The sequence below is a fragment of the Manis pentadactyla genome, chromosome 5, assembly GCF_030020395.1.
Source record: "Manis pentadactyla isolate mManPen7 chromosome 5, mManPen7.hap1, whole genome shotgun sequence".
In the NCBI taxonomy this organism is placed as follows: Eukaryota; Metazoa; Chordata; class Mammalia; order Pholidota; family Manidae; genus Manis; species Manis pentadactyla.
The window spans coordinates 130647116-130663502 of record NC_080023.1 but is presented as its reverse complement, the minus strand read 5'-3'; the positions used below and the strand labels follow the sequence as shown (position 1 = coordinate 130663502).

At 34.8% G+C, this 16387-nt stretch overlaps 1 protein-coding gene across 2 annotated transcripts in view; it reads left to right on the top strand.

Moving 5' to 3' along the window:
- XRN2 (5'-3' exoribonuclease 2) overlaps nucleotides 1–16387 on the top strand; it is a 76580-nt gene that overhangs the window by 41339 nt on the left and 18854 nt on the right. For both annotated transcript variants that reach the window (XM_036892156.2, XM_036892155.2), the window contains 9 exons: nucleotides 834–941; nucleotides 1033–1122; nucleotides 1805–1877; nucleotides 5802–5885; nucleotides 6750–6847; nucleotides 7466–7545; nucleotides 8774–8830; nucleotides 15994–16062; nucleotides 16161–16292. In XM_036892156.2, coding sequence (XP_036748051.1) covers nucleotides 834–941; nucleotides 1033–1122; nucleotides 1805–1877; nucleotides 5802–5885; nucleotides 6750–6847; nucleotides 7466–7545; nucleotides 8774–8830; nucleotides 15994–16062; nucleotides 16161–16292 — 791 coding nt within the window. The remainder of the gene's footprint in view (nucleotides 1–833; nucleotides 942–1032; nucleotides 1123–1804; nucleotides 1878–5801; nucleotides 5886–6749; nucleotides 6848–7465; nucleotides 7546–8773; nucleotides 8831–15993; nucleotides 16063–16160; nucleotides 16293–16387) is intronic.

The window sequence follows — 16387 nt, the reverse complement described above, 5'->3', positions numbered from 1 at the left end:
CCTGTATCTGACTTAAAGCTTTTGATAATTGAAATGTCAGGTTGGCAAGAGGTTAGGTAGATGACATACAGGAGATTGCAACATTCATAGTTAATGTCCGGTTTCAGGCTTGGACAACAAAGCAAGTCACATTTGATGTGACCTGGAAATAGAGGAAATGTGCCAGAAAGTAGAAAATAACTTAATGTCCTAGGTATGGACTGTAAAATATCCTGATTTCATCTTTTAGCCCTACCCTCAACATTCACTAGGCAGAGTTAAAACACGTATCAGGAAGACTACTCTTTTCTGTAACTTGCTGTTTTCTTTTTGATAAGCTTACTTATTTTTGTAGTAAAGGGAAAGTTGTTATGAAAATATAGTTGGGATTTATAAAATGAGACTTTGTCCCCCCCCACTCTTCAATAACTTTCAGTGATGTCTCTTACACACCTGTACACTCACTGTCAGTTGCAGCTGTTCTTCATTGTATTTTATGATGGCAGCTCTAAAGTTGGTAAGAAATGTCAACAGACACATTTTAAGGATGAAAATCTTCACCAAATTGTGTTCATGAATATAAAGTTCGATATTAACTACCTATTATTTAAAATGCTCTGCAGTGTTTTTTAAAAACAAGGAGCCACTGATATGAAGTGAGATATAAGTTCAGATTTAGTCAAAACTACTTTTAGGACTCATGGAAAACAATGAATATGTGAAATGTATACCAGAAGTATACATTCTGTGTTTTAGAAATAGCATATTACAGGTTCATAGTCTTAATTTTTATTTTTAGACTTTGTCCATCATTAACACTGATTTTTGTTCTTACTTGTTTTTAATGATGTTAGGGCTGTGCTTCCTGGAAGTGGTATTATCCATTCCATTATGCACCATTTGCCTCGGACTTTGAGGGTATTGCAGACATGCCCTCTGATTTTGAGAAGGATACTAAACCAGTAAGCTTGATTATTTATAGTAAAAAAATTCATAGAATTTGGCTCAGATAAAAATTGTGTCTCATCTTAAAATTTTTTTTCTTTCTTATAGTTCAGACCACTGGAACAACTTATGGGAGTTTTTCCAGCTGCAAGTGGTAACTTTTTACCTGCATCATGGCGGAAGCTCATGAGTGATCCTGTGAGTGTCTTAGTGTTTTGAGTATATTGGTAACTAACTGTGTTTTTGTCATACATTTTGCTAACATTAGTTACAAATTGCTTCTGTATCTCTTAGTTAAAACACTGAAGTCCAGAAAGAAAGTAATTTTTCACTACTTGTAAGTAGTGTTCTGTATATTTTTCACAATTTTTAAAGTTTTTTCTTGCTTTCCTTGACCATTTACCCTACCCAGTAAATAAAACTGATTTGTGTTTTGGAGAAATTCTTATAATAGTCATTTGTTCTCAGCCAACCCATAAGTCATTATGTTTATCTGTTTCAGCCATGTAGTGTGGCTGCCAGGGCTCAGAAGACTGGGCTACCTGAAACCACCTCTGAGCTTTTGTGTGCTAGCTAGGAGGAGTGAGACCTAGTTGGCAAGTAGAAAATATTAGTGAATAAAATCTTTAATGACTATCTTAGGCCCACTGTTGTCAGTTGTGAAATTCTTTCATAACTGCATTTTTTTTCTCATCTTTCAAAATAAAATTATTTCATTTTTACTAGATCTGAGATTAATAGACCTGATAACTAACATTTTTTAAAAGAAATGAAACCTCATTTTTTCATTAGGCTTGATACCTTGAAAAAAAGTTATAGCAAAGTCTTTGTAACAAAAATGTGATTTTTGTTTTGAATCTTTACTTTTCTTGCTAATTAGGATTCTAGCATAATTGACTTCTACCCTGAAGATTTTGCTATTGATTTGAATGGGAAGAAATATGCATGGCAAGGTAAAAGTTAGACATTATTTTTTTTGTTAAATAATACTGTATTTTTGGTAAATCCTAAGCAAACATGATCGATGGGATGAAAGAATTTCTGTAAAAGAAATTTTAAGAATTGTATGTGAAAATATTTTTCCATCTAACCTGAGATAAGCAATGATTAATAGTAATTTTAAGAGTACATTCTAACAAATAGTAAACTAGGTTGAAATAGATTAATCATTATATCTTTTGCATCCTTTGCTATTAATTGACAGGTCTTAGGACTTACTCCTTCCAGTCAGTAGCTCATTGACACCTTGTGGGTTTCCATGGGGTGTAAATGGAAACTTTTGAAGAATGTATTAGATATTTCGTTAGAATATTTGATGTTAATCATCACTTAAAGTTTATTTCTTGTTTGCTTATGTTATTTCCTCATTCCTTCTGTTCACAAATTTTGTAAGAATGGCAGTATAAAATTAGTACTAAATTTAAGGTGCTATTTACCACTCAACAAATGTGTGATGACAACTGAAAGTAAAACAAAATACAGAAGTCTCTCATACAGTAAGCCAACTTCTGTTTCACACCAAAGCCCTTTTTATCAAATCATTTTATTTAACCTTTTCTTCTACTGTATGTTTTTCTGGAATAATAAGCTTGTTTGGTAAAGCCATGTTTTCACTCTTATTCCTTGATCAATTCCCTTTGGTGCAGGTGACTGGTAAATGACTCAGAGAGAATCATGGGGCAGTGAGGGATGAATAATTTACAAATTGAGTATCATTTTATAAGATTTTAGAGTTGACTTTTGGTTTGTATAGTAAAAGAACTTTCATATCACCTTAATGGAATGATAATGGGAACTGCAACCTATTGATTAGACTCTTATAAGTGTGTTCTGTGGTCATACTATATGTAAATATATTAGGGTCTTTGTTTTTGAAGCTGCTTTGTGGATGATGTTTTGATTAAACAGAGGGAGAGGAGGCACAGGAAAATGAGAGGTGGTGAAGTTAAAATATAAGTACATAGATAAGTAAGTATTTATGTGTTTGTTGAAGTACACACAGGTATTTGCCTGGGTTTATTAAATAGGGAAATACTTAAAGCATGTGGGTGACTTGCTGACTATATCATTATAGTATAAATAGATCATCCAGAGGAAAAGAAAGGCAATGCACAGCAGTTACAATTTCTCCACATCCTTGCCAACAACATTTGTTTCTGTTTTTTATAATAACCATCTTAATGGATGTGAAGTGGTATTTCATTGTTGTTGATATGTATTTCCCTAGTGATTAGTGATGCTGAACAGTTTTCTCATGTGCTCATTAGCTATTTCTATGTCTTTGGAGAAACATCTACTCAAGTCTTTTGCCCACTTTTGAATTGGGTTTTTGTTGTATTGTAGGAGTATTTTATATATGTCTTATCAGATGTATGATATGCATATACTCTCTCCCATTCTGTGGGTTGTCTTTGCACTTTGTGAATAATGTCCATTAATGCACAAAAGTTCTTAATTAATTTTGATGAACTCTAATTTTTGTTGGACAATTTTGTTGTCATTGTCTGTGCTTTTGATGTCATACCAAGAAATCATTGCTAAATCCAATGTCATGAAGCTTCCTCCCTGTGTTTTCTTCTAAGAGTTTTATAGTTTCAGCTTGTACATTTAAGTCTTTCATCCATTTTAAGTTAATTTTTGTATATGGTATATGGTAGGGGTCCAACTTCATAGTTTTGCATGCACATTTTCCCAACACTGTTTGTTGAAAAAAATGTCGTTCCCCCATTGAATCGTCTTGGCACCCTTGTTGAAAATCATTTGACCATATATGTGATGGCTTGTTTCTGGGCTTTCTTTCCCATGGGTCAGTATGTGTGTCCTATCCTCATGTCACCAAACTGTTTTAATTACTGTTACTTTATTAAGTAAGTTTTGAAATCAGGAGTTGGGAGTCCCCAGCTTTATTATTTTTTCTTTTTCAATATTGTTTTGGCTTTTGGGGGTTTCTTGAGATTCCAAATGAATTTTAGGATGGGTTGAAACTCAGACCTTTAATATTTTATATTTTATGTACTATTTAATATAAATATTTTCATTTATTAGACTGGCAAAACACACCTCTGGAGGTAAAATTTAGTACTATTAGAAGTAATATTTAGTACTAATATTAGTACTATTATTTCCCCATATATATCTTTAAAAATATACTGAAAGTAATGATAATTAAGTTCTTGTCTAAGTTTAGTGTATCTTAAAATGATGGAAGATAAAACATATCTGGGTACTCAACATTTATTTTTATCAACTTGCAGTGTTGAGTTTTCATATTTACTTAGTATATATAAGAAGAAAATAGTTATTTTAAATGCTATAAAAATGTATTTTATATAAACAGAATTTAAGTAACTTGATCAAGTCACACAAAGGCAGAACTAAGATTTGAACCCAGAAAAGTCTGACCACTGTGTTTACCTAAGTATTACTTCTACTTCTACTCTGGGTTGTTGAGAGGATTAAATGAGCACATGGCATGTGACGTAAGTGCTTAGAAAAAGTAGCTGTTATTGTCATTTTTATTTTTAGCTTACTCTCAAACTACCATTATCAAATCTGAGTGAAAGGCATGCCTTTCTACCCTGGCCAGTAGGGCTGATTTGTTTCTTGATAACCTTATTGCTGTCATTAGCACTGTAGGTTGCTTGCCAGTTGGAGTTACCTCCTGGAGTTGATATTACAAGAAAATCTTTCTGATAATTAATTTGTTTAGATCATCAATTTAGTAGATTGGAAAACAAAAGCTAAATAATGTAGGTTTTCATGATTATAAATTTAAGAGTATGACTAAATAAAATTTGAATAACTCGCTAGGTTTTTCCATGTAAGTGTTTACCAGTAATTGAAATAGCCCGACTCAGATGACAGATGTTAATATAATCCCTGAAGTCACTTTTGAGGCCCTTCAAAATTAACACTAGAATTTAGTTTCTTTTTAACTTTAAAAAATGTGTGTTCCCCTACCAGGTAGTCAAGGTGAACATGTTTCCCAACTTTGAAAATATGGTAGCTAAAATAATTAATGACAACTTTGGAAACCTTTCATTTCTCATCATTTTGAAGGGAATAACTATGAATACAACAGTTTAGAGTGGCAGTGTTTCAAAACTATTTAGCATTTCTCTTGCTATTCAAACATTTTTATTTAGCTAAAATACTCTTACAGAGAACATATTTATGCTTCAATAACTTTATACATTTTTCTGGTAATAGTGTGTTACTGGTGTTCTGCTTTGAAAATCATGCATATAGGTTCGAATAAAACAGTGACCTTAATTCCAGCATACTCCAGGGAGCAATTTTCAGCCCGAAAACAAACAGCTACTATTCTTCAACAAAGTTATTTAATCAAGTCTCTAAATATTTTTTGTATGTAAATTAATTGTTGGATTTTAAAATGCAAATAGAATACAATGCAATTTTAGAGCTGGAGAAGACAGTCCATGTATTGTAGTTGAATGGATCTGCTGAGTATTTGAGTTGAATGTTCTCTTTCCATAAGAAACCAAGTCCTAGAAAGATTAAAGGGTAAGCTCAAACCTTAGGGAGATTGACTGGTTTGCCCAGAGGCATCCTAATAAGTAAGAGGAGAACATAGACTGGTGTCCAGGTGGCCATTTGTTCATTTAATTAAAAAATTTTATCATCACAGAGTTAAGATTAGCAAACATGGTTTTCCATATGAGCCATTTTAAGGATGGAAAATACATAGAATTTTTTCTTCTACTACCACATGGAGAATATTTACACTGAGATTTGGCTAAATCTTCCAGAATGTTTTTGTATTGGTGGGATATCCCACAAGAAATGTTTATTGGGACCAATGATGGAATTTGGGTGATCCTAAAACTAGGGGTATTGGTCTACATTTCTTTCCCCAGGTGTTGCTCTGCTGCCATTTGTGGATGAGCGAAGGTTGCGAGCTGCCCTAGAAGAGGTATACCCAGACCTCACTCCAGATGAGAGTAAGAATTATACTTCCATTTGATGAGTGTATGTAATACAGACTTTACATTTCCTTAAGAAAATAGATATTTTTTTTCATTTGTCCAGTTTCCCATGAATGGGTATATAAATCATTGATACTTTACTTCTTTGTAGCAAAAGTTTAATTAAAAATTTTTTAACTTAGTAGTGTTTGTTAAATTAGAAAGCAACATTTAAATAATATTTTTTTTGATTCTTGTATGACATGCACACACAAAGTAGTTTTGCCTGTTGGAAGGGTATTAATTGATTTCCTCCACCTCCCTTCTTCCCTTTTATCTCCCCAAATACCAATAACTTTGCTTGAAAGGTTAGGTTGAAAAAACGCATTTACCCTCAGATTGCTAACTTGAAATTATGTATTAATGTTATTTCTGTCATTAATACAGTTAAAAGTATTGGGTAATTACAAAGCTGGGCTGTATTGGAAAATTTATTTAATATTGGTATAATAAAACTGTAGAGGTACTTTCTCTATCAACCATCCTTAAAATAATTTTTGTTATCAGATGATACAATTTCTGGTTCCTCAGAAAATGTTTATATATATTTCTTATAGTAAGAAATTGAGTTCCATATAAATAAATTTTGTCCCTTATAGTACTATATTCAGGTTTCTTTTCATGATAATTTTTTCTGGTAGTCATTGATCTTTGAAATTTTAATGTCAAAGTTTTTTTTTTCTTCTATAGATAATATACCACACTTTTAGGACTCTCACTATTATTTTTTGTAAACCTTATAATTAAGTTTTAAAAATTAGATGCTGATTCTTATTCTTAAAAATTAACTCTTGCAGATATAATTGTTTGATCTTTATTCTTTTCTTACTTTCCCCCCAGCTAAAAGAAACAGTCTTGGAGGTGATGTTTTATTTGTGGGGAAACATCACCCACTCCATGACTTCATTTTCGAACTGTACCAGACAAGTTCCACAGAGGTATCATCTATTTTTCCATGAAGTGTTTTCAGACAGTATAATTATTTAATTAATCAGGAATGCATTTAAAAAATTTTGGTTAAGTAAAAACAAAACTTAACATAGTAACCATTTTTAAGTGTATAATTGTGTGACATTAAGTTCTATTTACAGTGGGGTGGAACCATCACCACAGTCCATTTCCAGAACTTGTTCATCTTTCCGAACAAAAACTTTGTATCCATGGCAATGTTAAATCCACTTCCTTCCCCTCCCCCCAGTCTTTGGTAACCTCTCTTCCACTTCCTCTTAGCGAATTTGCTGTTCTTAGTACCTCACGTGAATGGAATCATGCAATATTTGTCCTCTTGTGTCTGGCTTATTTCACTTAGTATAATGTTTTCAGGGTTCATCCATGTTGTAGCGTGTGCCAGAATTTCATTGCTTCTGTGGCTGAATAATACACCATAATGTGGCACCTTTTGTCTATTCATTCATCTGTTGATGGGAATTTGGTTTGTTTCTACCTTCTGGCTAATTGTATAGTGCTACCATGAGCACTGGTGTACAGGTATATGTTTGAGTCCCTGATTTCATCCATTCTTTTGGGTATATAACCAAAAATGTATTTTTCCACAGCCAGTGGACGTACCACCTGAACTATGTCATGGGATTCAAGGAAAGTTTTCTTTGGATGAAGAAGCGGTTCTTCCAGATCAGTAAGCAGTCATTTGTGTGTAATAGGGGCAAATGGGAGGAAGTTTAGTTAGCATTTTTCTCCTTGTTGCCCAAATGTTTTATTACTAGTAATGGAAAACAAAGCACAGCAGTAGAAAACCTGCTGGACTAAAAAGACTTGAGATCAAAGTCTTCAGCATAGTAAGTATGTCACTTCCTGCGGGGAGGGGGTTGGAGGAGAGTCCCTAGAACCCATTTAGGAAATCCACAAGGTTAAAACTATTTTCAAAATAATGCTAGGATGTTACGATGTAGTTTTCTTTTTTCCAGAGGCAAATGTAGTATATCTTAAGATACTGAATCAGAAGCAGGTAGAGAATCCAGCTTTAAGATAGATACTAAGCCAGATATTGAAGAAGTTTTCAAAAATGTAAAACAGTGACACTTCTCATTTATTTTTGTTGTGCTTTGTAAAATTATTTGTCATATAAAAGTTATTTATGTTAACATGTAACAGGTTTATTACTGTTGTCTTTAAATTAGTATTTTTTAAATTTCTTAGTTTTAATTTTTAATAGGTAAATACTGAAAGAACATAGTCACTGTTAACAAAAGCTCTTTGAAGGTTTAAAGATTGTTTGTAAGAGTTTTTTTAAAGGGGTTCTGACACAGATTTGAGAACTGCTACTCAAGGGTATATATACATGAATAGAATTGTTGGTCATGGAGTATATGTATGTACCTTTATCTCTTCTAGATAATATTGGGTGGTTTTCCAAGGTGATTGACGGTCTTTTACAATCTCAGTGACAGTTTGTGCAGTCTTGTTGCTCTGTGTTCTCGCAAACCCTTGGAATTGTCATGACCTTAATTTTTCTGTCTAGTGGATGCTTATTGGCACCTTGCAGTTTAATTACATTTCTCTGATTACTAATGAAATTGAATGCCATATGGTGTGTTTATTAACCATTTGGTTTTTTTCATTTACGAAGTACCAGTTCCATTTTTCTATTCAGTTATCTGTTCCCTTAACCCTCTGTTTTGATATTCTTTACAAAATCTGATGTAAACCTTTTGTCCATAATAGTTTCCTGTTAATGAGATTACAAACATGGAAAACACGCTCCTTTTTTTAAAGATACAAATGGTTTTATTGTTTTTATTGGTGCATTTTAATGATTTCTCTTTTCCTAAAACAACATCTTACCTTCTACTTAATAAAAGCTTACATAAGAACAAATAAATGGTTCTTCTCTTCTTTCTCTTTAGAATAGTATGTTCTCCTGTTCCCTTGTTAAGGGATCTGACACAGAATACTGCAATCAGGTAAGTTTTCCAAAACTCATAGCGTTTGTCCAAAATACAGCTCTGAAGTTGCAAATAAGCTTAAGAAAACATCTGATTCATAAGGAAATGGCAGCTATTATTCCACCAATGCTCAGATTGGAGAGTCCCTGTGTTGCAGACCTAGGGACAGAGCCTCTTGACTTTAAATTATGTATATTGGTAAGGTTACTGATTTAACAAGCTTGCTTCCCTGCTTTCTGGTTTCCCCTGACAACCTCTTAATTCTTCCAGGATTAGGAAAGTGGGAGTGGAAAGTAGGGGTTTCTAGGAGTAGTTTGCTGTATCTGAGCAAATAGATCTCTACATTCCAGAGACCCACACAACTTCACTGTTTTATAACAGATTATTTTAATTATATTTATAATTGTGGCCCTGTAGAGTTTAAAAAAGAACTTACATACTTTATTTAGGTTAATTGAGTTAGAATGAATTTGTGGAAATTTTTATCAACAATTAGAAACTTAAAGGGTTAATTTCTATCTGGAAAACCTATTTATACTCATTTTTTCACTGATGACAGCATTTTCTATTGAGCAAAAAATGATGTAAAATATCAGATGCTATTTAAAAATCCATGAACAACTGCTCATTTGCATAATTATTGTATGTGACTGCTGATCACGATAATGACTGGTTATCATGAGTTTATGTTGTCATTTTCTTTCAATCTTTAAGCAGGACTAAGGCCAACATATCCTAATAATTCAAGGATTCCCTAAAAGCTTGTTTTGGGTGGGAGGAGAGCTACTGAATCCTCCTTTCCCACTCACTCTGTCTCTCACTCAGGAAATACTTTAGATTTTACTTAGATTTCTCACTGTGAAGTGTTTATTTTCCTATCTTTATGAATTTAGATAGCAGCTGCTATCCTAGAAAAACTTTTATTTAAAGAAAACTTTTATTTAAAGAAAGCTGTCATTAATTTGGAAAATCTTCCTTGATTAACTGCTTTTATTTATCTATATGCACAGTTTTTGTTTATCTTTACATAATTTGTCCTTACTTTGTCTGTGGGCTCTTTGTTAAGGGTGGAGTTTGGAATTATAAGCTGGGCTTTTACCCCCATTGCAGGCAGTCTGGCTAACAGGTCTAGTGTGGACACTGCTTGTTAACCCCAGGGGTCTGCAGTTTTCAGCAGTGCTTCAGCTGGTTAATCCCACTGGTTCTCCCTTTGGATCGTCTCATGTTGCTTGTGCTCCTCAGTTTTTCAAGGGCCCTCCTGCCTAGCCCTCTAGAAATAGTTATTTCTACTTAATTTTCTAATTAGGGTAGAGAGACTGGCCCAAGGAAGAGGTACAATATTGACAAATCCTGGAGCTTTCATCTGAATGATGATGTTGTTGGTTGGTTCTTTTTGAGCCTGAGGGGCCATTGGGGTTCACAAGATTATTAAATTTAGAAGAGTAATCCCAGGTCTAGGTACATATACAGGTATATGTTGAAAATAACTTCATAATAAAATTGTAAGTTAATCTGCTACAGATTCATGAAACACCAAAGTTACCAGTTTTTTCCCTGAGGGTTACATACTGTTGAGGCCGAAATTCAGTTTACTTCATTTTGTGTGTGTGTGTGCTTGTGCATGTTGTGTTTGCTTTATAAATGAAAAATCTAAGAATGCAGCCTCCCATGCCAGTTGCCACTTATTTCTGTTTTGATTCTTGGCATTTTTTTCCCTTCTCTATTTGGATACATCCAATAGTCTATTCTCCATTTGAGGAGGTTGTCCCGAAGTTAAGTTGAGGTGGGTTCTTCCCACCCATCTTGTTAGGTCCTGTTTGTAGTGTTGAGAAAGTATATTACAGAGGTTATTAAAGTCCCTTAAGTCCATAGAAGGACTCCTACATACAGTCAGCTGTGATGTAGGCCTTTTTTTTTTTTACCAATTCTGATTACATAAATGATTCAACATTAGAAGCCTAACTTTGAACAGAACTGAGCTACCTCCCTTCATTTTCCTTATCCTGCTCTTCACCATTGTAATTTTCTTAGACATTTTTGAGAATAATTCTTTGTTAATTTTAGATATATAAAAGCTACATATGATTTTAAAATTACAGAAAAGTTATCTTTTCAGTGCAGGAACACAATTTCTATCCATCTGGGGGAGTAGACACACACCCACATACACACGCACACACACCCCTATTTCTGTCCCCAGGCCTCTCTTTCCCCAGTTGCCTGGACTTAGGAACCCACTTGTATGCTTGGCTTCTCATTCTCCATTATTCCCTATATCTATATCACTGTTCTGGAATGTTTTTTACTTTCCTATTTGGCTCTTCCCACTGAGCCTGTTTGTGTTTTCTCCTGAATTACTATAGGGATCTCCTAGCTGATTTATTTGATTCCTCCTTCCACTGAATCTATTGGCATATGATATAAAGCTTATCTTTCATAAACACTACAACCCCTCAGAAATCTTTGTTTGCTCTATAGTGCTGGTGGAATTGTTACAGAATTAACACTCTTGCTTTTTCAAGGCCTGTCAGAATTTGACAGAGCCATAGCTGTGTGCCTGAATCCCCACAATTCTTCAAGGACACCTCTTCCTTGCTGCGCAGGCTCTTCCCCTTCAGTATCCCATTGGACACTGTGCTTCCTCCCATGGTTTGGAATGCTTTTCCCTTTATAGCCTACCCTTCATAGCTTTTCTTCTTTTCTAAAAGGTTATCCATAATTTCTATAGTCTTTATGTATGTTGTTTTCATCTGTTCATTGTTAGATTTCTCTTGTTCTCTCATAGCACCTAGCATAGTTAAAAATCCATTATAAGCGCAATTGTTTATAGTGTTGGAACCAGTGTTTGCCAAGTCTTGAAGAGTCCAAACTTATTTTTTTGAGGAGTGTTTCTCAAACTTTCTGTATTCACCTTTGGATGAAGCGAGGGATAGAATGTTTATCTCTTCAAGGAGATTTTTTTTTTTAATATGATGTCTTGTGAAAATGGATATTTTTTATGTAACCATTACTATCGTGTTTATAAGGCTCATGGTTGGCAAGCAGATAACAAAATCAGAAGCCTGAAGGAAGTGAAGTACATGCAGTCAGTAACAGACTTAATGGTTGAAAACACTTCTGAGGGTTTAACTTTCACTGCCTGTAATTCTTCGTAGGACACTGAACTGGCTAACCTCTTCTGATAGAATGTCAGAAAAGACATCTTAAGTCCTATAAACTCCTTAAGTGTTTTGAAATGTCAAGCATATGAATCATGAAAGCCTTCCTGTAAGAACAGTTTACATTGGTATGCTGATTTAGCATTAATTATGGAATCTGTCAGGGAAAAGTAGAGTGAAAATGAAACTTGGTATTTGGAGTTCTCAGCTTTCTTTGTGAAACTTTCTTTGCTAGCACTCTCAAACAGTAATAGTACTTAAAATAGCATTTCTAAAAATAATTCTTGAACTGAATTGGAAAACGATGTTTACATTCTGTTCCTTTTCTGTTGAAACTTTGCCACAGTATTTTCTTCTAACCACTGGTGTTTAAAGTGCTACTTGTGATACAAGTGAAAGCACTATTCAGTTTCCTTATTTTGAAGCATCCTTCTGTTTAAAATTTTTACTTATTGTGTCCTTGGTGTGTTTATGAAGACAATTAAGTGATTAAAATAATAGGGCATTTACCTACCAAGGAAGGGATCCATTATACTACTGGGTCAGAGCTGGCCTGGTGTATAGAAACTTATGTTGGGTGAGTCAGCAGTGTTCCACCTTGAAGTAGTAGTTAAAAATACTTCTCCTGTTTACAGAATTAGATGAAACAATATCAATCTAAACACAGTTCTCTACATCTGCTGGGCAGCCTGTGGAGTCCATAGGCTGCTTTGTTAACTCATTTTCTCCGTGAGGGTATCTGTGTTACCTCAGTGTTACTGCTTTCCTTCCCCTGATAAACTCTCTACAATTAATCCCTTTTGTTTTTGGTGGTAGAAATTTGTCAAAAAGTAGTCTGTATTTCTTCACCTTTATTATTTCCATTTTCCTTACTTATGCATCTTAATATAATAAAATTATTTGCATTATTTCAAGTTATCTATCTGTAAGAATTCGAGTTACATAAACCTAAAAAAAAAAAAATGAAGGAACTTCAACAGTTGTGATCCAAATAAAAAGTTACCCTTCAGGTCTTTGCTTAATGGGCTCCTCTCTGGTCTGTTTCCCTCATAGGAGGTTCGTTTAAGTTGTGGCTGATGCCACCACATTGGAAAAGTGCATTTTAAGTGCAGTTCTGTTGTGCTATAGCTTTTTTGTTCTTTAGCTTCTAAAGGCATAATAGCTCTTAGGTATATTTTGGGGAACAAATTAAAATACTAAACTATCTCTCAACCAGTTAAAACTCAACTCATTTTTAGGAGAAAGTAAGTCTTCAGTTTGTTCTCAAAGATCCTAGGGAAAAGAATGGTTTAACCTTTGAGATTAGTGTCCCTTGCCCCTTCAATAGAGACCTCCAAACTTATTTTTAGCTACTTCTTTTTCTGATTCCTAATGGTTTGTACTATATAATGCATATATGCTCTGTTGAGTGCAGTTCTGAGGGGAAGAGTAGAAGAGGTCTCAGAGATTTTTTTCTTATTAGCTTGGAAACTTTTTGTCTTTGAGAGCATGAGCATGAATAACGGAATGTTGTAAAACAGTTCTGTTGAATAATTGACTAACAATAAAGTCCACATTTTTAATAAATAAATGGATTTATTTTCCCAAATAATGGTTTCAGCTATATTATTAAAATTCTTGTTAGAATGATTGTCCTTTGGGAGAGATTCCCTGTGACCAGGGGATTCTCTCTTCTCCCGGAACTTGTTACCTTGGTTCTCTGCTTCATTTTCTTAGCTTCATTTCTTTCTGTGCGTAACTTGGCAGATCTTCATCTCAAGCTCTCACTTGAACTTGATCTTCATTCCAATTCCAGCCCTGCCATTTATTTTGCTTGCCCAGCATTCCTACCTCACGTGCATGTGGAAGACCCTTACCTAAACAACGTCAATGACCTCCTTTTAGTTCTCTCCCTCTGCTCTCTTACACACTTGATGGGTGGTTCTTTCCGAATAGTATCTTTGATTGATTTTACCCTATTACTGACAACTTGAAGTGGCTCCCATTGTGGTCAGAACAAGCCTTTGATGACAGTAACCCAGTTCAGCCTGTTTCAACTGGGGACCCACCTGAGAATTAAGCCTTGAAAACTTAAACCATTTGTTGCATGTAACAAATCAGTTTGTGTTTGGTGTCTTCAGAATCGTAATAGTTATGTAGCTTCCTTGGGAGAACTGAGAATATGGTCACTCAAATCATTTTTTATAGTCTTATTTTTATCCCAGATTCCCACTGAGAAAGCTGCTTCAATTAAATGAGTTACTCCTTGATCCTGGAACCCCTTTCCATTTCTTTGTTACATTTATTTCCTCTCCCGTCCTGTAATCATTCCTTCCCCACCTTAAATCATAGGCTCTGATTTAAGAGCCTGTCATTTTCCTTGGTCCCAGGGTGAAAAAATTCCCTTCCCACACACACATGCTTTTTATCCCACATTCACAAGGAAGTGTGTGTGGAAGGCAAGTGCATTCATGTGCTTTAACTCAGCATCTTTTCTGTGCCTGTTACTGCCTTTTCCACTTTCCTCCTTACAAAACTGTTACTAAGCATTTCCTGTTTCCCTTATTAGAAAGGGAGGCAGGCTCAATGCCTGGGCAGTGTTTGTACCCCTATGCCCACCATGAGACTGTGTATGCAGTGGTTACCAAAAATTTGTTTGGTAAACTGCTGAAAAGTCCTGGTGACACAGAGATAACTGTTCTGTGATATTTTAGTTGCAAGTTGCAAGTCTTGCTTTATTACCAATTTTTTCTTTACTGTGTATCTGCAAAGCCCTGATAAACCCAAATACTGAACTACCATTTTCTCTGTCACCCTCTAACTCCCTCAACCCTTCCTGTCCTGTACCTTACCCTGCCCTAAAGTCACCTTGCTTAGTAGAGAACTTAGTATTTGCGATAAAGTAATTGAAGAATACAAGTTAGCTACACCTACAGTGTCAACAGGTTCAGTAAAACCTTTTCAGTAACACCTTTTCCAGTTGGTATTGCAACTGCAATCTGTAAGGAGGATTGGAGGAATTTAGGAAGATAATAAGCACAAAGGAGATGTTTGTGCAGACTATCACTGATAAGCTTTTGATGAGTATATGTATAGTCTGTTTATATATGTGTTTCCAATGTCATTGACTATTCTATTAAAACATTTTTTAAAATATCAATTGAGGATCCCATCATTAAGGAGGACCATAGCTTCTTCAGCCAGTCCACTATTATTCATATACTTAGGTTTCACAGTTTTTCAACACTATGAATACTGATGTTGTGAACATCCTTAAGTCAAAATCTGGCACATACGCAGAGTCCCAAAAGAGTCCCGAAAGAGACTTTTGCTGTCTCCAAAGGAGGACTTGTGTACTTAACCAGCCTTTGGGACACACACACACACCGCCAGAAAGTAAATTTGATCCAGCTTATACACAAAGTTGAGTGCACAGACTTATAAAATAAGCCTTTGTATACTTTTCAAATTGTGACTGTTTGATTGTAAAAAAACAAACAAACATGTTAGTAGAGCAGGATATAGGGATCCCATTGGGAAGTTTAGTTCCCCCCACCCCTCACAGATTATTGTGTTTAATTTTTTGTTTGCAAGTGTTTCTGTTGGGGTTTGCATATTTATTTTTATTGCAACAAGATCTAATCTTCCTTAAGATGCTATAGGGAAAGTCTTTGCCACGGACTAAGCAGAATGAGAGGTGTTTTGGTTGCTGTCATTGGTGTAAAGTTCTGCAGCCTGTGTCTGCTGTCATACTGGGATTTCTCGGGAGTTGGTGCAATGCCTGTTATTTCTCCATCATCACCCACAGGTGGCTAAAACATGACTTCCCACAGAAAGTTACATAATATATATATACATTAGGAATTGGTGATAGTTTGGTGAGGAAAATATTTAGCTATTTGACAAAACCATTAACTAAAATAATTTTTGGAGAAGACTTGAATTTTAGTTATTCTTTTTAAGTATGAAAGGTTCCTCAGTTTACATGATAGTTAAGCATGGGAATACAATAAAATCATTAAGTTGTGTATTGTTCTCTTCTAGTATTTATTTTAAAGACCCACAGTTCGCTGAAGATTTCATTTTTAAAGCCGTAATCCTTCCAGGAGCAAGGTAACAACAATGCAGTTACAAAATATAAACTGTCTTGATTTATTTTGTGTGAATGATGTTTGTTCTTATAACTAAATATTGTATTTTCAAATGGTCAGAAAACCAGCACCAGTACTGAAACCTAGTGACTGGGAAAAGTCCAGCAATGGAAGGCAGTGGAAGCCTCAGCTTGGTTTTAACCGGGACCGACGGCCTGTCCATCTGGACCAGGCAGCATTCAGGACTTTGGGGTGAGCGGTAGGCTTCTGTCCTTTGTATATCTTCCTTTTCTGAGTCACCCACAAAGCATTAAATCAAGGATTTATGCCACAAATATTTAAGAGAC